The 20,100-nt window shown below is 42.2% G+C and overlaps 3 protein-coding genes across 3 annotated transcripts in view; 1 reads left to right on the forward strand and 2 right to left on the reverse strand.

Moving 5' to 3' along the window:
* Window positions 1-4,995, reverse strand: part of SLC41A2 (solute carrier family 41 member 2) — a 55,147-nt gene extending 50,152 nt beyond the window's left edge. Inside the window, exon 1 of the mRNA XM_075075357.1 lies at window positions 4,880-4,995. The gene's annotated coding sequence lies outside the window, so the exon portion shown is untranslated. The remainder of the gene's footprint in view (window positions 1-4,879) is intronic.
* A 2,501-nt stretch (window positions 4,996-7,496) lies between these two features.
* On the forward strand, window positions 7,497-12,982 carry NOPCHAP1 (NOP protein chaperone 1). Its single transcript, XM_075075384.1, has 4 exons — window positions 7,497-7,613; window positions 8,816-8,902; window positions 10,587-10,723; window positions 12,324-12,982. Exons 1-4 carry the CDS (start codon window positions 7,544-7,546, stop codon window positions 12,504-12,506), a joined length of 477 nt encoding a protein of 158 aa, XP_074931485.1. The 5' UTR covers window positions 7,497-7,543; the 3' UTR covers window positions 12,507-12,982.
* Window positions 12,983-14,085: 1,103 nt separating this feature from the next.
* ALDH1L2 (aldehyde dehydrogenase 1 family member L2) overlaps window positions 14,086-20,100 on the reverse strand; it is a 35,578-nt gene continuing 29,563 nt past the window's right edge. The window contains exons 19-23 of the mRNA XM_075075372.1: window positions 19,552-19,650; window positions 18,654-18,819; window positions 17,278-17,383; window positions 15,906-16,105; window positions 14,086-14,860 (exon numbers count right to left, since the gene is read on the reverse strand). Of these exons, the coding sequence (XP_074931473.1) occupies window positions 14,805-14,860; window positions 15,906-16,105; window positions 17,278-17,383; window positions 18,654-18,819; window positions 19,552-19,650 (627 nt within the window). The 3' untranslated portion in view covers window positions 14,086-14,804. The remainder of the gene's footprint in view (window positions 14,861-15,905; window positions 16,106-17,277; window positions 17,384-18,653; window positions 18,820-19,551; window positions 19,651-20,100) is intronic.

The raw sequence follows: 20,100 nt of genomic DNA on the forward strand, positions 1-20,100 counted from the left end.
TAAGTTCTGTGTGTTTGTGTTGGGTTTTTTTTCAAGAAACAAATCTTTTGGGAAGATTGTGGTTTCATTTAATATGAGAAAGTGTTAACAGACAGAAATGCACTTAAAAGGAAAAAGGAGGAACAGAAAATTAATTTTTTTAACTAGCAAATTACAAAGGAAGGAAGAGGTGGGCATGGACGGCTACCAGTTGAAATAATACAAAGCAGTTTGGATGACAGTAATTTATGTTTTTCCTACCAAAAAGACTTGGAATGACAAAAAGTGAGCTAATGATAAATGCTGGAAAATGGGAATTTAAGAAGACAAACTGAAAAATACACTATACAGTGAAGAGTAATTACTTCCTCAGAGCATACAGAGACAAGATAGCTATGAAGCCTTCTGAATGTAACTATTCATTTCTAAAAACCTGTTCCAACAAAGATAATTTTCCAAATGTCAACTGATGCAATGATGCAAGAATTTTATCCTGAGTTATGGGATGCTAATATTGCTGTACTTTGGGGGGGGGGAGGAAAGGGGAGGGTTTTGCACCTACAACATCCAGCAAATCATCTAAGGGACAGTATGATCTCAGCGACAAGAGCTCCCTAAGAAGCTCAATCACTGACAAGAACAATGCCAATTTTATTGTGTTGTCTAGAAAAGATATAGTCAGCTAAAGAAGCCAGCTCTACTCAGGTAACTCATATGTGGAAAAGGAAGTAAAAAAACTCAAAAATCCCATACCCCAGTTTCTGTAGGAAGAGGAGATAAGTGAATCTGGTTTCTTGCCATATAATCAGGAGGTTACAGAAAAAGGTGAGGTACTAAAGGAAAGAGAGAGACAAAGATCCTTTGAGAAGCCAGGAAGCAGCCTCAAATTTATCCTACCTGGCATGTTATACCTGAAATGAAAGGACACTTTGTCTTTGTTCCTACAAGCAAAATAATGAACTATGCCCAGACAATGACTATAATGATTTCCACTTCTTTATTGTTTCCTAAGTGCCTGCTTTTAATAGTTTATTCCTTTCCTTCATACATTTTATAGCACATAATTACTGTGTATTATTCACCTCTCTCAGTCCTGCAAACATACACAATCATAAACAAATAATCCTGCAAAGATACACAAATAGGAAATACAGCCATAGCCCTGCTGTTTGCTGCAGACATGTTCCTGGAAGGTGAGACACACAGCAATCCAACCAATAACAACCAGTTTCCCCCATAAGAATGATTACAATTGATGCAGAGAGCAGTTTAAAGAATACACACAGAGGCAGTATATACAATGTGGAAAACAGACAGGCAGAAGCAGATGATGTGGAAAACTGACAGGACCATAAGATGGAAGAGATGCTGACTTTTGGAAATGGATACTGCTTTAGAAATATCTCAGACGCTTCAGCTATGAAACTGAACACCTGATCATTATCACATTTTCTCATCCTTCACCTTTGATTGGCTTGATTGGTCTTGATTCATCTGAGGAAGATGAAGATGACAAGGAAAATGCAACTATTCAGGAAGAGGCAGCAAGAATGCTCTTCATTATTACCAACCGAATTGCCAACATTGCTTCAGGAACACTCATGGTTCAGTTCTCAGGAGAATGGCCAGGATATGCTTCTTCTATACTTTCCTAAGGTCTGAAGAACATCCAGCACTAGCAGGATTAAGGGACTGGATTCTACAGCTAAATCTGATCATTTAGTGATTAGACTGCTGATGATTTATTTAACACATGAAAACAATTAGTAATTAAAGCACCATGCTTTTTTAAGTACCTTCAAAAAAAGGGGGAAGGGCGAAGAGTGGTAAATCACTGAGTAGGAAACTTTTATAGAGTCAACATTATGACAGGCTGAAACAAATATTTATCAAAGTCTAAGTCTAGGAAAATTAATTTATTTCAGAGTTTAGCTAACAAAACCAAATATGACGCTTATCTAAATAGTACTGAGGGCTTTCACATGATCTAAATCCAATCACACCATAGTTGAAACCCATTTTTCCTAAAAGCTGCAAACATTTTTTACAGGTAATCTTTTAAAGCAAGAATAACCCCTACATTGCACTTCCAAGTACTCTACAATGAAACACAATAGCTTAAACATGCCTGCCTGAGAAACACCTCTCAGTACAAGAGTGAGCCTCAGAGAGGGATATTCAGGAAAGTAATATGAAACATTAACGAAACACTGAGGTTTAATACTTTGCTATAATAAGCAAAAATGAAGCTGGATTCTTTTCTGGCTTCAAAGATGAAGCCAGACTCTTTTCAGTGAAATGATGAAAGGTAGTGGGCACAAACTGAAACACAGGAAATTCCATTTAAACAAAAGAAAAGGCTTTGTTTTAACGTGAGGGTGGTTGAACACTGGTCCAAAAAGGTTATGGACTCTCCATCCTTGGCGATACTCGAAACCCGATTGGACGTGGCCCCAAGCAACCTGCTCTACCTGACCCTGCGCTGAGCAGAGGTGGCTGACTAGACCATTTCCAGAGATCCCTTCCAACCTCAACAATTCTGAAATTCTGTGAAGTTTACAATGTGAGGTTTTGGGGGATATTTTAAAGTTCTGAATAACATTTACATAGGTGATACAGGGATCTGCACAGCCTGTTATCCACTATCGTGTCCTGCGTACACACAAGTATCGCACTGACATCCTCGTCACAGCTGTGGCTACTCATTTATTCACTTTCATCATTGTACCCTAGCAAACATATCAGCAGAAAGTGAAAGCTACATCGTATCACCTCAGCACATATAGAGAGTAAACAAACAGGCTGTATTATCATTAACCATGTTGTAGAATCTGGAACCCAAGGTGGTGCGCTGGCCTAAGATTATCTAAACCGGAAACTTAGTGTTTGGTATTAAAGACTGGAAAACATATTGAAAATTTAAAAATGTTGCATGCAAAGCAGATATATGGACATGACATACCATTTCTTAAATATTATACAGTAAACTGTTTAACATGGTGTTTATTGTATGGCAATCGTAGGTTAAATCAATAGCAAAAGAAACAAAAAATAATGAGAGGAAAAAAACACACTAAAGAACATCCAGATGTCTTCTTGAATATGACACTGAAAGAGCTGCCAGCCTCATGCTCCATTTTCAGACAAGTTTGAGACTGCTGCACTCCACTTCCTGAGCATGGCAGCTTTTGATTTCAGTCCCAAGGAAGAGAAAAGCAGCTGTCGGAAAAAGTTTTGCTTGGCCTCTGTACTTTTAAGGCAACTAAATTAGAAGAGACCAAAACAGAGCCAGAAACAAAGTAGCAAGGCTGTGAAATGTGGTCAGGTTGTAAAATCACCCAAATGGGATACCAGCATGAGAAATACCAGGCAAATCACATCCAGCCCATCGAAAGCAGGTGGGAAAGCTTGAAGTATAAGAGATAATGCAGTCCTAGAGATGAAGTAACTAGTATGTATTTGGCAGCATGAGTCCAACCTGTACTATTTGGGATCCTGATTACAGGTTTCTACTGTCATCACCAAAGAGGGGTGAATTGTTACTAACTCAGGCACTCGGATACAGGCTTGACATTGTGGTGTTTGTTTTTTTTTTGTGGATAGGATCCTAAGTATTTTAAAAGAAAATGATACACTGTTGTTTTTCCTTCTGAAGTGTTTAGCAGTCATACTGTAGTATTTATGGTTCCAGTTTCACAACCTCTTTACAGCAGTACATGTAGGGAATGCTGCCAAAACAGGTCTTCCCACCTGCTCTCATCTTTTTACCAGCATTACTGAACTGGTAAAGTGAGACTGACTTGGGATGTCTACTAAAGCCTGCTAGGACTCCACCTGAAAAAGATACATGAGCAGACTTTTTTTAGGTATTTATGTTTTGTTCTTGACACTAAGACTAAACAATTCTTTAATTTTACATGCTCCATTTATCACAGCCTGGCTAATGTAGTGTTGCCTATAATCTAGGACCAAATGAGAGTGAAGAGGACACACAACTGCATCCTGGACAGAGGGGTGAGGCAATTATAATATTCACTTAAATTAAAAAGACACAGCTACAACCTGAACTTAATTGACAATTAATGACAGAGTAGAAAGTAGAGTAAATCACCACAGGCTCCTATGTTTTGGCAGAAAAGTATGGAAACAGCACAAATGTGCCACCACACGTTAATTACAACACTTGTAAACAAAAAACCAGATGATAATTGAAGTCAGTATGTGAGCTGTTCAGGTACAGGTCCCATGCTTGCCTAGCAGCTGCATCTGTGGTGGCAGATTCTGGTATGTTTTTATAGGTGGGAACAGAAATGCAAGCACGTACGGATGTACAGGGCGCCAGGCAATAAGGGCCGCGGGAAATGTTGGGCATACCTTGTGCACGCACAGAGGAAACCAAAGAAAAGGCGCATTGTCCAGGCTACCTGGAGCAGCGCGTAATTAGGCGCACATGATGAAAATCGCCGCGGGGCTTTGAGGAACGCAGGGCGGCCTCACGCACGCCCTTGGGCACCCGTGGGGCGGGCGCAGGACGCCCAGGGGGGACTGCGGGATGCGGCTGGGAGGAGGGGCGCGGAGGGGGGGCGGCGGGGACGGGCGACAGTGCTGGGGTGCGGGGAGCCCCGCCGTGGGTGGGGGGAGCGGCTGGGGCCGCGAGTGGGAGGAGGGACGGCGGGCCGCCCCGCAGCCCTCGGCCACCCGCGGGCGCTCGGTGCGGGGCAGGCGAGTGGCTGCCGGGGGGTGCAGCTCCGCCACTCCTCAGGAAACTTTCCCGCCCGCCGCCTCCTCCACCCCGGGGCGGCAGGTCACCGGCCCGCCCCGGCCCCTCTCCCCTCGCTGCCGACCCCCTCTCCCCACCCCCCCCGCCGCCGCCGCCCCCTCGGGCCGCGCCTTCCCTCACCTGGGCGAGGGCGATGCCGCCGACGGCCCGGGGTCCCGCTCCATCGCTGCGGCGGGCGGGGAGGCACCAGCCCGGCGGCGGTGACAGCTCCAGACTAGGTGAGCGCCGCCGCCACTGAGCAGGCGCGGAAGCGGCGGGCGGGCAGCCCCCGCGATGATGTGGCCCGTGATGCGCAGCAGCCGCCGCCACCGGCCGCTCCGACCCGGTGGCGGGCGGGCGGGGCCGAGCTCCAGGGCCGCGAGCCGCCGCCAACCGCCGCCTCGCACCGCTGAGGGGAAGAGTGGACGAGACGAGGCCATCCCTCACAGCCCGGCCCCGGTTTCCCCCGGGCGAGCCGCCGCCGCCTGACACCCCGCCGCCGAGGGGGTACCCGCCGGCTCCCCCCCTTCCCGCTTTCGGTCCCCTCGGGCAGCCCCATGCTTGGTAGCGGCGGGGGGCGAAGCTGGGCCCCCGCCCCGCTCCGCTCCTTCCGCAGCGACCCGGCCGATGCTCCGCAGCCCGGGAGGACAAAGGGCCGGGAAGGGGGGCGAGCGGCTGGGGCTCTCCCCGGGCCGGCCGTGCCTTTGCTCCCACTGGTAGAAACTTCCGTGGCGACTTAGCACAAGAGTCCGCGTTTCGGGCTGGCTTCAGAATGTCAGCTACTAGGGCGTTTTTGTTCTTTCCTGCAGCTTGGCTAAAAATAGCTTCCTCAGAAATACATTTTTTTTAAGTATTTGCATCAGTTGGAACATTCTTCTGCTTGCCCAGCTAGTCTGCGCACCGCGAGTGCTTATGCAGAAGTCTGTGAGTAACTCGCTTGAAATCATCTGCCTGTGCCAAACTACAGAGTCAAGGCCTTGCTGGGCCCTGTTAATCAATCTTCAAAACTCTTGTTTTGAGACATACTTTATATTAACATGTTAAAATAGTCAAGCTAGCTAAATTTGTGCAGTTATCATCATTACTAGTATTATTCCTCGATTGTTGCTTGATACTTCGAAGGAGTGAGGATGCCTTAAATGGAAGGTGAAAGGGAAGGAAGAGGAAGAAAAGAGAACCATAATTCAACGATGGGACAGCAGCAAAGCCTACAGCACCTTTTCCCTCCCACAGACAGAACAAAAGACAGCATTGGCAGGTCACCAGTCGTCTGCCCCAAACTGGAGCTAGCTGCTGTGGGTACGTGTGGTAAAGCAGGAAATTAAGCACAGGAGAATGTGTTTGCAGGCCTGGGGCCAAAACAACCTGCACTACAACAGTGAAATACATGGCATCATCTTGAACTCTGAGTCCATACTGCATTAAACGAATGAAGCAGCCCAAACCTCGAAGCTGTTAATTCAGTGGTGAATGCTGTCTCAAGCCCAAATTTATTGGGAATTTGGGCTATGGATGCTGTTATGCCCCTACCCTAGCAGCAACCTCATATATCCATGCCTTGTGCATACTCACATGTCACACAGGGTGGATACATAGTTGGGCCACCTTGCAAATCAGATAATGATCACATCTGCCTCTGTTGCCAACAGGTTAGGCTATAAACCTGAGCTTTGGGAGTAGCACCTGAGGGTGCTATTTCTGGCTTTTCTAATTGCTTGTCTGGTGATCTTGGGCAATCATTTCCTATTACAGGTTCCTTGACAGTATTATGCCCCTCCCTCCACTAAAATCGTGTAATACCCATGGATGATGAAGTATGTTATTTGAGGTTCATTCACTGTTATTTTGGGCTCTTTGCAACTGCAGAAAGACTCATGTTTTTTGTGGCCTGGGGCAAAAAACTCAGTCCTCGAGATTTTTCCGTCATCAAAGCTAGAAATAGGATTTTTCTGGGAAACCAAAATTCTGGAGCACAGTTGAGCAGAAAGGTGCAAGCCAGACAGTGAATTCAGAGCTAGGCTGGGAAGGAAAGTGGTGGAGGACGCTTGCTTCAGCCAGTCTGTAACAAAAACAACAGTGCAGCCTCCTGCACGAGGCCTTGCAGAAGGTTTCTTCTTCCTCCCTTGTTAATTCTGAGATACCGGGGTGTGGGTGGGTTTGGGTTCTTTTTTTTTTTCTTTGCAATGAGAGCATATAAACACCGCTTACCTGATTACTACTTTTTATCATTTTTGGCTTGGGCTTCCCATCTCGTCCTTATGAACCGTTCAGTTCACTTTTTACAGTTTTCACATTGTCTGGGTTATAAACAGACAGGGATGGAAACCGTACAACAAATCCTGAGTAACAGGTTGATGAATGTCGACCGAACGTGACGGTTGTGTGAGTTTCTTTTCAGAAGGATAATTAAAATTCCTTCAGGGTCCGACATTTAATTTTGGGTACATTTGTCAAATACTGACAATAAAAACGGGAAAGTTTTTGAAGCAGAGCCGCTGCTGGCAGGCGTTGAAGTAACGTCACCTGCTGGTGGCTTCGTTTCGTCCTCTCGTTTCTCCTCCAAGGGAAGGGATGGACTTTTCACGCCAAACCGTCTCTAAAAAGAGTTTAAAATACTTTTTCTCTTTGCACGGTGGGTTACTGCCCCCCCCCGCCCCCCCCGCCGCGTGCCTCACCGCGGGGTCAGGCCAGCGCCCGCCTTCGTGCCGCTACCGGCCCGGTGGCGGCTGCGGCCCTCCCGCCCTCCAGGGGGCGCCGCTGCAGCGGCGGGCGCTCGGCCCTCAGCCCCTTCCGGTTGGCTGGCGCATGGCGGCGGCCGGTGGCGCGGCGGGCCCGGCCGCCTCGCGGGAGCTGTTGGCACTGGGGCGCCGGGGAGGTGAGCGGACCCGCGGGGCGGAGGGGTCGGTGGCTGGAGCCCCGCGGTAGAGCGGCCCCCGGCGCCGCTCTCCAAGCTGAGCTGGGCCTTCCGCCCGCCCGCCCACCTTTCTGTCGGGCTGCGGGGCCCAGTGCTCAGGGGCTCGGCCCGGCCGCCTCCCGGGCCGGGAGGGAGAGTAAGTGGGTGGGTGGGTGGCGGGAAAAGCGAGCCGGGGAGCAGGGTGTCGGCCCGGCCCGCGGCGAGTCCCCGGCCCCGCCCGCCGGCCCCCCCGGCTGCTGGTGCGCAGCTCCTTGTTACACCGCGCGGGTTTTGAAGAGCTGCCTTTTTCTATGAATAAAAAGTGTTAAAATGAAAGCTTTGGTTTAGTTAGTGGTAAAGGGCTGATGGCTGTGCTGGTGGTCATAAGAATTAACTTGCCTAATTAATGGCGTTTCCCCGCATCCTTTAGATTTTACGATGCTGCTTCAGGCCTTTCGCGCGGCCGTGCGCGGCCGGCCAGCGTTGGTCGGCACCGCACCGGCACGTGCGTGGGGTGTGGGACTTAAGTCGGCATAACTAGCACGTGTTTGCTGTTACCTTCTTGTTTTGCTGTGCGTTATTGCAGGAAGTGTCTCTGTGAGTTTATATCTGTTGCTAAATAAATCGTTGATAAAAGACTTTAAACACAGAGGGAGCCTGTAAGAAGTGACCTGCTGGGTCAGACCGGTTGTACATGTAGCCCAGTATTCTTTCTTCCAACGACTGCAATATTAGATTATAATTATAGAGAACTTGTTAGTTTAAGCACTCTGTGCTTCCCATTCTTGTAATTGCCCAGTATCTGCAATTGTACGAGTGCTAGGGAGTACGTTCCTGCTCAGGCCTTTTAGTAACTGATTACAACCCAGCTGCCCTAAATTTGTCTAACTGCATGCTGAACCTGCTGATCCACCTTGCTTTCACAGCCTCTTACAGTAGCAAGTTCTAGACATTCACTGCCTACTATGTACAGAAGTGCTGAGATGACCACCCCAAACAGACATCAAGAAACAGTATTTGCAGGAAGGCAGAGTGGAATTCCTGGAGTCTGAGGCAGTTGAATCCTCATTTTTAGTCTTGTTGTAAAAAGGTGGAAAAGTAGCAGCAAGAAGGAAACCTTGCTGTTAAAAGTGTGACATTTGTGGTTGGCACAGGTAAACATTTGAGTACTTTTTTGTTTCCAGGGCTGGAAGAAACTTTGTTGATTAGTTCAAAATGTAGCAGCAAGAAGGCCACAACTTTACAGACGGTTAGGGTGCCAAGGAGTAACCGTAAGTAGGACTTTGTTATTGGAACGGTGTCAAGTAGTAGGTAACAGGTTTGATGTAACTTTTGCTTTGCTGCTTTCCTTGCTTTAGTAAAGGCAGAAGCTCTTGTCTTCTGTTTCTACTGGTGCTGGGTCCTCTGTTGCAGTTGCACATCCCACAGGTTACTCGTGTAACTGTTGCTTCTGCAAAGCTGGATTTTGCGATGCCTGGCGTTACAGCTCTAAGTTTTAGGGACTTAGCTCTCCTTGCAGAAATACTCACGCTGTCTGCATACAGTGAATTCGCCAGGTTGTACCTTTTGTCTTAGTTTAGTCGGCTACTTTCAAATTGATATAAGGTACATAGATGACTTTCAGAGCTTTATTTATAATGAATGTGCCGGCAATATTATTAAGGCGGATCATATAACCTTCCATTCATGGCAGATTAATTTGAATGCTTTAAGAAAAGTTTTTTCTTTAATTCAGCTGTGTTCTTTCTTAGTCAAAGCTACATATAGATTGTGAATGTTCTCTTCAGTGTAACTGTGTGTGTAAGAGGATGTAAACACTGTTATTCTTTGAACTTAGGGTATCTTCTGGAGTTTTTCTCCTCATGAAAATACATCAGAGTTCTTTAGTCTCAGATTGTTCTTTTCCAGTATAGAGTTGCTGCTTTTTTGCTGGACTGGGCTTCTTATCTCTTTTCAGAAGTCATTTCTCCTTATAAAATATTTGGTGTATAAAAGCATTTAATTCAAAATGGACTCCTGGCAAATTATTAAATTTTTATTTTGCGATTGAGCTGGGATCTAAAAAGTAATAGAAAAAAACTTTCGTTATATCAAAGTCTTTGTTGGGTGAAAGTCTCTACAAAGATGGCAGTGTTTCAAAGGTAGATTATACCTATTAGACTTCGTGGAGCTCACTCAGAATAGTACCTCTTACTTCACGGAAAATGAAAACTAGCGATTGGCTCATCTGCATGTGTGGAGCAAAGATTATTTGGAGAAACTCTGGAGGGAGGTAAAGATACTCCCTTCTTCCACGGAAGGGAAATGGGTGTGATTCTCCTCATGACACTGATTATCTTAAAATTGCTGGGAAGTCCCATGGAGCTTAGAGGGATATTTCTGTAGAGGATAAGTGCTTTATACTTCAACAGAGGGCATCCATCTCTCTCCCGCCACCTTCATTTTAGAGCCCCTTTTGATAATTATGTTGAACTTTCTTTAGTGTAGCATGACAACCGTGGCATCTGTGCTACAGCTAATTTGTCCATCTTTGAGACCTTCAGTCTATCCTTTAGTAAGGAAGAAAGGAGGACATAATTATATTTGCATTGGAGATAATACTGATGTGGAGGCTTCCCAAGATGGAACTCAATAGGTGTTTAAAACCCTGGCATTTACAAGCAAGTTTTCTGTCAAGTAGTCACATTTTGTTTTCAGAGTCGAAACGGAATTGTTGAAGTTATTTCTTCCTGCGCCACACGCTGACCAATAGATTCGATATCTCTTTGCTCTTTATGTCTTGAGAAATTCAATACTGTAATAAATCTTCCTATTAAAACATCTTAAATATGGTAGACAGCTGGAAATTACAGCTGAAAAGGAATCTGTTTAAATGCTCAGATTTCTGAGGTATAAATGTATAAACTAATGTCCATCTATGTGTATATATACATGTGATAATTGTTCCTTTTTCAGTTTTGGACCGAGTACAGAGCTTTTTACCGCAGATGGCCCATGCAAATGATGAGCTAAGAAGAAAAATGGTAACAGCACCAGCTCATCAGTTTGATATTGAAAATCTAGAGAGTGCAACGGAAAAAGTTATAGAAATGGTAAACACTTGCTATATTTTTTATTTTATAAAGTAAATTTAGATACGATTAAAATAATCCTCTGATCTTAGAATCAGCTAATTTGATAGACGAGGCTAAGTCTGTGTTGTTTTAGCCCGTGATTTGCAAATTCAAAACACGGATGTAATAAAAAGGCTTATTTGGTTAAAATTTACTGCTTTGGTTTTCATACTTGCAGAATTTAATGACTGGGGATGAAGTCGTTTAAGGCCAGAATAAGACATACTTTTGAATCAGCAACCCTGAATCAAAAGTAAGTCACAAATTGTATTTTAAATGTCTCATGGGTAATTTGGTTTAGAAACTGGACAATGTAAGTCATAGTAAAGCACAACAAGGCTTTAGTGTAAGAGTGATAACTGGCTTTCAGCTGTGCTTTGCAGGTATTTTTAGGACTGGCTACAGGTGTTGGGTTTAGAAAAGTTATTAGTGGTGTTGTGATCCTTTATGGCTCTATTTGCTTATTTATTTAAATTCTCATCAATATTTTCTTTTTGTTTTTAACTGAAGCGCTGCAGCCACCTGCTCATGTAAGAAAACTTTAATACAAAGGTGATCAGATACGTGCACGTCCCAGACAAGGGCCTTCTGGCCTGCAGAGCCACAAGATAAAAGGCAGGAATAAGGCAGCCTGGGGTTTGGTGTGTGAGCTGTCAGAACAATTTGTTGGCCACTGGCTGGATTCAGAGTTCTTGTAGATTGTATCCAGCCTACATACAGTAGGTTGTCCAGTGCCGGTACATGCTGAAGAATTCCAAATAAATAGTGGGAAAACAAAGTGGCTCATGAAAATTGGTTTGTTATGCTGAAGTGAAAAGGGTAACTTGGACAGGATTTTTGAAAGATTTTTCATGTGGCAGTGACTGACAAGTTTCTTGGCTTTATAACAAACAAGCCAGGACACCTAGTGATTAGTAGCTTAATGCTATTTGCAAATCAGTGAAGATATGTATTTGCACTTCAGATTCCTGTATTTTGCTTTGCTGCATACAGGAAATTTTTGAGGTGAGGACTATCAGTTTAAGACATATATTTTCAGAGAGAAAAACAGACCTCAAAAGTCATGGCTCTGCATATGGAAATACATAATCACTTTTACTTAAAAAACCTATCCTGGTGGTTTAAACTACTTGCTATTTTGCAGTAGTTGTAGTGCCATGAACACTAATAGGTTATAAGATATGAACTATATTAATAAATATATACACACACGTTTGTATATGTCATGACCCCTTATAGACTAAATGGTTTCATTTGAATTCTTTATTGAAAATTAGTTATGATGCCTTCTGCTCGTCATCTTAAATATCTAAGACTATCCGAGTTCAGCTATTGACTCATTTCACTATTTGATAATGATGTAAAAATGGCCTTATATTTGCTATAGGGCAGTAGAAATTATAATTTAAATATCTAGGAATGATATTTGTCATAATCCAAGGAGAACCCAAAAGTCTTTCTAATTATGGTTGTGGTTTTACTATGGTAGTAGGCTGTTTCATGTGTTTGCTTTGTTTTACTCAAATGATAGAAGTAGTATAGAAATGTATAATGTGTTAACTAAGGTGTTTTTTTCCAGAATGTGGCTGTAGTTGAACTGAGCGATTCTGATACAGACGAAGAGCTACTAACTTCAGAAGATGGCTCAGAATCCGAAGATGACTGTATAACTGATGAAGTTACAATAGACAACATTAAGTTTCCTAAACAGAAGGGAGAAAAGGGCAAAATAGAAATTTTGGACAGCAAAGTGAATGAGTAAATCCATTTTATTTTACTTAAAAAAAAAAAAAAAAAAAAAGGCAAAAAACCCAAATTGTGTTTTCTTACTTTGAAGACTTGGCCCTTAAAACTACCTTGTTTCCTAATGTAGCATCCTTCAGGATCATGTGAAATGACATAGTTTACATGGTGGAGAATTCAGGATCCACTCATGACTGAGGCAGGCTGGATTCCTGAAGAATTAAGTACCGTTTTATTCATCAAACAACATGAAAATGAACTTCATAGTAGGTTAGACTAAGAAAGCAGCTAGACTTGGGGGCACTTTGAACTACTTAAGTTAAAATTCTTGTTCTCTTGCTTTGCTGAAAATTACTTTTGTAGTGTGCTAGAAGAAGTTTTTGCGTCAAGGGCAGGAAAGAACTAGGGAAAAAAGCTTAGTTTTTTTATATTCCATGTCCTGTGAAGTGTTATGTACAGTGTCTTCATTATTAAACATTATCTTAAAGTACATGAGAGGTATGTCTACATTGCATTAATGACAATAACTGTTGAACACTAAAAGGGTGGCTGAGGTCATTTCAAGATGAGCTAGCGTGGGTACGGGCAGCTACGACTCGATAGAGATTTCAGCAAAGGATTACTTGCCCTCAGTGCTCGCACTGAGCTCCATATCAGTATTGATAGGTTACTAGCTCTTTACCTGGAATGTTTGTGGCCATACTGCAGCCACCCTCAGTACTTGAGGTTGAGTTTGACTCCCCTGTTTAAGGTCAAGTCTGCCTCTGTGGTGTTACAACTGCTTTAAGCTACGCTTTTCAGCTCCCACTTGCCCTGACGCATTTTTGTCCTCTCCACTTCGTTAACAACTGTCACTAACAGAAGAATAAAAAGACGAAATTTCAGCTGGCCTGTACTTAGGTTACCTTGAAACAATTGTGAAACCGGCATCAGTGAAAGTATGTCTCATTCGTACTTACGTCAGATTGATCAAATACAGTGATTTTGGCTGTTGTATTTACTTCATACATGGGTTTGCGTTTCAGAAGTATCTATCATGCTCCTGGATGACATTGGTTGTTTCTTAAAGGAACTTTGTATTTTCTACACCATTAAAATTTTCTATACTGTATTTACTCAAATATTAAACTTAATGTCATGACTTGAAACCTGCAATTACTTAGAATATATTTTGAATCCCCTACTTAAAGCTGTAGTTTTAATATCTCTTTCTGTAATATTTGTAATAAGAAATAACAAGGACTCTGGTCTTTAACAATGCGGCTTCTTAGATATAGAACAGAGGCATGATTTACTGGGGTTAACTGCTTAAACCACAAAATACTTTAGCGAGGGGAAGGATGGGAATCAACAAGTGGGACTGCTACTTTTAATGGCAGCCCGCAGGTCAGATTAAGCTTTGGAGAAGAGCCAGTGGTCTTATAAGGCTTATTTTGTTAGATAAGGTCTCAATCCATGGAAAATTTCCTTCAAACTGAAGAAAGTTGGAAAGCCAACATCTTAACTCAGTCATTTTACAAGAGATTTTCCCTTAGATTAAAAAAGTATGAAATACAAAGTAATGATCATGCTGTATAAAACAGTGATAACGGTCCATGTGCACAGACACAAAAAGTGATTTTAATCTGTTAACGTAACCACCTTTCAAATTGCAGGCAGATCACATGTTCCATATCAACAAAAGGATAGAAAATATTTTCAGTAACTTTAGCTTGATATGCATAGTTTAACACCAATGTTGAGCTCTGTATGTACTATACAAAGATCATAGTAAGTGCACTTCCTTGCATTGATTTACTTCTTATGGCACAAAGGTTTTCTGTACTGCTGAAGAATCACCAGAGCAGAATGTTCAGTTGCTACTGTAAAACTTGAACTGGTTTATAACAAAAATGGCATAAGAAGTATATTTTAGTTCAACTTTAAGAGAAGCCCAGTGACTAAAGGTTTAAAATGACGATGTGAATATTATGTTCACACAAATCAGAAGTAGGCATGTGAGAACTCATTCTTCAGTTGTATTTAAAAAAATAAGCCAAACCATGTTCTTGCCTTTTTGAGGGTATTGTGCTAACAACTGCTGCTGTGTAATTTAAATAACTTCAGGCCAATTTCCAAATGCTTTTATCTTTCAGTGAGACTAAAATTTTGACCTGATTTATAGAAACTTATCCATGGAACTGGTGGTGTGGTTTGGTTTGGGTTTTCTCAGTTGTAGCACTGCAGACAGCATATCCTGGGCATGGCATTAAGTGTTTCATGGAGTCATTAAGATTCAAGCTCTGCCGAAAGTTTACTTTCCAAGTGAGGCTGTACTTTAATATTCCACAGTGATAGCCTTGGTTCTAAGATATTCATGAAGAGCTTCTTCACCTGTACAAGCACAATATTCACCAGTTAGAATGGCAGCTAAACGAGAGAATGTTGTCAGAGACTAACTAGATTATTAAGAAGAAACATAAAATGCTTTAGCCAATATTTGAGTCCTTAAGGAACAATGACAAACTTATTAACTTACCCTCCCACTGAGATTTACAGAACTGGTCTGACAAGAAGAGGCCAAACCCGATGCATGTAGAAAGCAAAAGGAGTTGGAATTTAACAAGCAGCCACCTGGGCGGGGCTGAAGCAGCGGCGGTCTCTGGGTGGCCACTGGGGGCTGAGTTGAATTCACAAACTTTGGTTTGCCTAATGTTAAGTTTCTAGGTAAAGAAGCTGTGTACACATTGGTAATATTTTTCCCCTGACACTGTTACTCATTTTGGTTTGAGGAAATGTCTGATACTTGCTAGAGATTCTGAAGGCAAAAATTTGTTGTGTCACTAAAGCTTTTTTTCTTTCACTTTTCTTCGCCACAAGGCGTCATCTGTCCAGACTTGTAAAGTTTCTCTGACAGACTAGACCTCGCTTTTTTAAAAACTGGTTTTGATAAGAAAAGATTTTTTTAAGGCATTTTTCTTTGTGGCTGTCAGCAAATTTTGATGACATTTTAAGGCCAAAACAAAAAAGTTTCCCATGCTCTTGCAATTTTAGAGGAAAAAACCTAAATTAGTGTTCTTTCTGAGGGAAAGGAAAGAAGATTTTGGCCGATACCTTTGCTGCTTGACAGCATTTCATAGCCTGTACGCAGCTCTGGACAAGCTGTAATGTGACTGCTCTGAGAGGAGTTGGAGAGGAATATTCTGCATGCTGTAGCGTTACTTAGCAAACCTACAGGACGGGTTGAACCAGAGGTATTGAGGCGGGGGTACTATAGGGATGGGAGAGGAACTAGATTATTGTAGTTGGAGGAATGTGGGAGACACAGGAAATGCATCCATAGCTCGTGTTTTACTAGATACATTGTGCACAGATAGGGTTGTTTTTTCATTGGTTTGGACTGTCAGATATGAAATGAGGGAGGCAGAGAACAACTTACCTAAATCTTTCCCGAAGCCAGACTGTTTAAATCCACCAAATGGTGCTGCCACATCAGTTTTGTTATATGTGTTAATAAAAACTGTTCCAGCTTCTAGCTTTTCACTGATGTAGAGAGCTTTGCTTATGTCTTTTGTGAAAACTCCTGAAGCTAAACCATATTCTGTGGTATTTGCCCGTCGCAGCACTCCATCGACATCCCTACAGGGGGAAAGAAACTATTTAATTGCAACTAGGTAAAGTAAAACAAGTGATAGCAACCTTCCACATTCAATGTCACTGAAGCGCCTTTTCCCATGTTCTTGATTCTCCAGTTAGCTTTTTAAGAGACAATTTATTAAAGACTAATCTGTGTGTCAGATTGACAAGTCTATGGAAATTCATGCTCTTGCTTCAAACCTGTAAAGCATGTAACCTCACACTTACTTCAATGCTTAAGATCCACACTGAGAAATGTCAAAGTCGCAGTACGCATACTGACTTTGCTCAGCTACAGTACAACCTGAGGATTACAGCAATACAAAAATACTTGTAAAGCAGAGCTTCCAGCAGATTATGAATAAGTTTGCTAAAATATTGGCCTGCTTTACAACTTCATGGAGAATAAATGCTGAAATTCAGACTTCTATTGAGACACAACTTTTCAGACCATATTGAGTGCTATTTTCTATTTGCATGTCATCTCCATATAGCTTCAAAAATCAATAATTTAAAACTTTTAAAACCTCAATACTGTCCCTTATCACCATACATAATTTATAGATGTGAAGGGTTGTCTATGTGGCTCATTCTTAATCACATTATCAAATTGCAGAAAATGAAACCTGGTAGAAATAGTAGAAGATTCTATGTAGGGTTTTAATCTCATCTGGGTGTAAAATAATTCTTATGATTTGGAATAAAAGCTATTAAAACTGGCAGCCTCCAAAATATACGGAAGGATTTTAATTTGCAACAGTAATGTGCCAATGTTATACAAAGCACAACAGTGCTGTGTGGTCTTGTGTGACAGAGAAAAATAAGCGATTCCACTGGAAAAAAATATACATTTTGTAATTGGATCAAGCTGTTGCAATTACCACTCAATTTCAGTAAAAATGTTTCACTGAATACTAAGTCTTATTTAAGAACTGGCACTTACGGTTGCATTCTATCCTCTCACACACTGCTGATAGCGTTAGTTCTATATCAACATGGAGCAGGATACCCTGTACTAAAAAGGGTATTTTCTCAGAATTTAGCTGGAAGAGGATCTAGGGATTCAGACTGGCCTTACACGATTTAACAAAATCATACTCCATGTGCTATCATTTCTATGCTGAGGGTGAAAATGAGAAAATAAAGTTTCTAACAGTAACCAGAGGAGAACATACCCATTTTTAAATTTAGAAATCACCATCACGGGACCGAAGGACTCTTCCTGGGCAATATACATATGGTCTTCAACATCTGTGAATACAGTGGGTTCCATGAAGAAACCTAAACAGAGGATAGAGCATCATTTCAGCATGGTGAAAATCCTTCATGGTTCGTATTGTCCAGGCTGTCTCTTTTCCATACCCTGAGGTCATAGATCTGCTGAGACTTGAAACAGAAAATATCAAGAGTGATATGGAGTATGAATGGACGTGTGTGTAAGCACCACAGAAACAGCAGAAAAAAGGTTAAAAGAATGGCCTGTATTGATCAGAGCAACGCCATGTGCTGTTCCTGTGCAGGCCATAAGGTCTGTGTGCCACAGCCAAGGGGACTCGGGGTGAAGACCCTGAACTCTGACAGCAGGAAGACAAGGTTACAGCATGTCACAGAGGCCTCTGTTTTTCTTGTTACCCAACAAGAAGATCAACTGTAGTCATAAAGATCTGTATATTCCAAACAAGAAAAAACATGTGATGGTCAGCTACTTTGCCTAAGATTTATGGATGCTGAAGTAAAGAAAATTCTGAGGCAAAGGATCACCTTATAATGACCGTTCATTTCCGAAGGGCATAAAGACCTGTCCAAAGGCTAGCTTCTCATTACCAGTCAAGAACTGTCCTGGTGTTACACACAAGCGATCCTGGTCACCTGCATCTTGGTGAGTGAGTGTAGTATCCCAGTTTGAGTGGGTAAAATTGACTTCAGAGATTTTACATAACTGCCACCCCCTTCCATAAGATTTCCCATTTAGTTCTGTTACACTGATTTCGTAGAGTTGTGAATCACCACTTTAATTCAGGGATGCAATCATTATGTTTTGAAACTCTGATGCAAATGTTTCTCCTTCATTATTGATAAAGGACAGATGTCCACGAGAAAATATTGCCTTCATGCCTGCCCACTAAACTTAGCATACATATTGTCTATACAGCAAAAAAGGCTTTTGGTAGTAATACCTTATGCAAACTCTGCTAGTAGTTTCCTCAGTCAGCTTTAGTGCTAGTGTGATCTGAAGGGATATAATTATACAGCCCTTACAGCCCGTGATAGTTCAAGGGTGTTGCAAAAAAAGCCTCAGCTTCATGAATGACAGGAAAAAATGATCAAACGATTCCCATACAGACTAGACTCTGATTCAGTTCCATCCATTATGCTTCAGTTGCACAGCTTCTCTTAATGTGAGACTTGAAAGCCCTGTCCTCAAGTGGTATCTTGGGCTTACCTGACACTGTCCCCATGATATTGCTACTTCACGTAATGCAGCAGAGACAATCATAATGGCTATTGTTTGAAGTGTAAAAGTTCCAAACGCCTCTGAACAGTATTTTACCTGGTCTACGTACTTGTCTTCCTCCATACACTAGAGTGGCTCCTTCTTTTACTCCAGTTTCACAATATTGCAGCAGTTTTTCCAAATGCGCCTTGTGATTTTGCGGTCCATGATCTGTAGATCTATCAAGTGGGTCACCAATTTTCATCTTTTTTATTTCTTCCACCTATGGGTTATGCAATTAAAATGAGGTTACATAACACAGCAAATAGTTGTTAAAGTGACCAGTGATCTGGGATGCTTTGGTTTTTGTACTATGAAGATAGGCTTTAAGAAAGGGCTGGATTCTTAGAAGGTGGAATGCTCCTCCCTTTCTAAAATGAGGCTTTGTCCTATGTTTGATAATCTCTGGTTACTTCTGAAAGTTTTTTATGCTGTTTTGATATATTCATTCTCTTCTTTTATTAAGATAGGCATGTAAAATGTTAGCTATTACCAGTGGTAAATGAGCTATGACAGTAATTTCCTGTTCTTGATCTAAATAAATGAATTTTCCAGTGGTACAGTGTGGGGACTATTGGATTTTTAATAATGACCTTTGTATTATTCTAGCATATTCTTCCAATATGCCTTTTTTTAAAACTTTACAGCTGCCTTCAATCACAAAGACCTAAGTTCAGTAATTTTTTAAATCTTACTTTCCCAGGCAAATATGAAATATCACTGAAGGTACAATATCTGTTTCAATGTCACTTTTCTGTGCATTACTGATGAAAATAACTCCCTTCAGTGCCTTCCTTTTAACCTGGTAAGAGGTTCTTGAGAAGCAGCATTGCCTATCATAAGCAATAATGAGAAATTAACTGAAAATAAGAAGAAATGCAAGTGTCTATGAAACTAGTGGATCTTTGTGCCATGGTAAAGTCTATGCTTAAACTTTAGTCCTTGAATATCTTACCACTTTTCTAACAAATTCATCATGGATTGATTCTTCCACAAACAGCCTGCCAGCTGCAATGCAGTTTTCTCCTTTGTTGAAATATACTGCTCCCATACCCTGATCATGGAAAAAAACCCATTAGTATTTATATGCATCCTTTCGTTCAGTCTTCCTTTCATTCTGTTCCCTTGGGTTGCATTCTGTGTTCGCGACCCTCAACGGGTAATGCTTTATGTAAAGGGACATCATCAGTGTAACAAGCAGACTAATCTTATAACTGGGAAACACACTTCCATGGAGACAAATGGCTCAGGATGAACCCCTTAGCACTCTTTCCATTTCCATCAGTGTTCCACAGAAACACCTGCTGCAGCATCAGGGAGACGAAGGCTGGCAGCACGGCCAGCAAATATAAAAACGTGCCAATCTACTATACTGCTTGTGCCAAGAGTCACATGTAACATTGGTGAACATTACCTAATTCTCATCTGCAGAGAACTTCCTGTTTCAAGGGTGTGGATTCAGACCCCATGCAGTTTGTTCCATTTTATTTACCAAGAACTGATA

Source organism: Phalacrocorax aristotelis, chromosome 1 (assembly GCF_949628215.1).
Source record: "Phalacrocorax aristotelis chromosome 1, bGulAri2.1, whole genome shotgun sequence".
Taxonomy (NCBI): domain Eukaryota; kingdom Metazoa; phylum Chordata; class Aves; order Suliformes; family Phalacrocoracidae; genus Phalacrocorax; species Phalacrocorax aristotelis.

Excerpts from the sequence above, each read along its gene's own strand:
- NOPCHAP1 (XM_075075384.1), top strand. The coding sequence starts at position 7,544 with ATGGCGGCGGCCGGTGGCGCGGCGGGCCCGGCCGCCTCGCGGGAGCTG. Across the intron at positions 8,903-10,586 it reads TAGGGTGCCAAGGAGTAACC|TTTTGGACCGAGTACAGAGC; the intron begins GTAAGTAGGACT and ends TTCCTTTTTCAG. Across the intron at positions 10,724-12,323 it reads CGGAAAAAGTTATAGAAATG|AATGTGGCTGTAGTTGAACT; the intron begins GTAAACACTTGC and ends GTTTTTTTCCAG.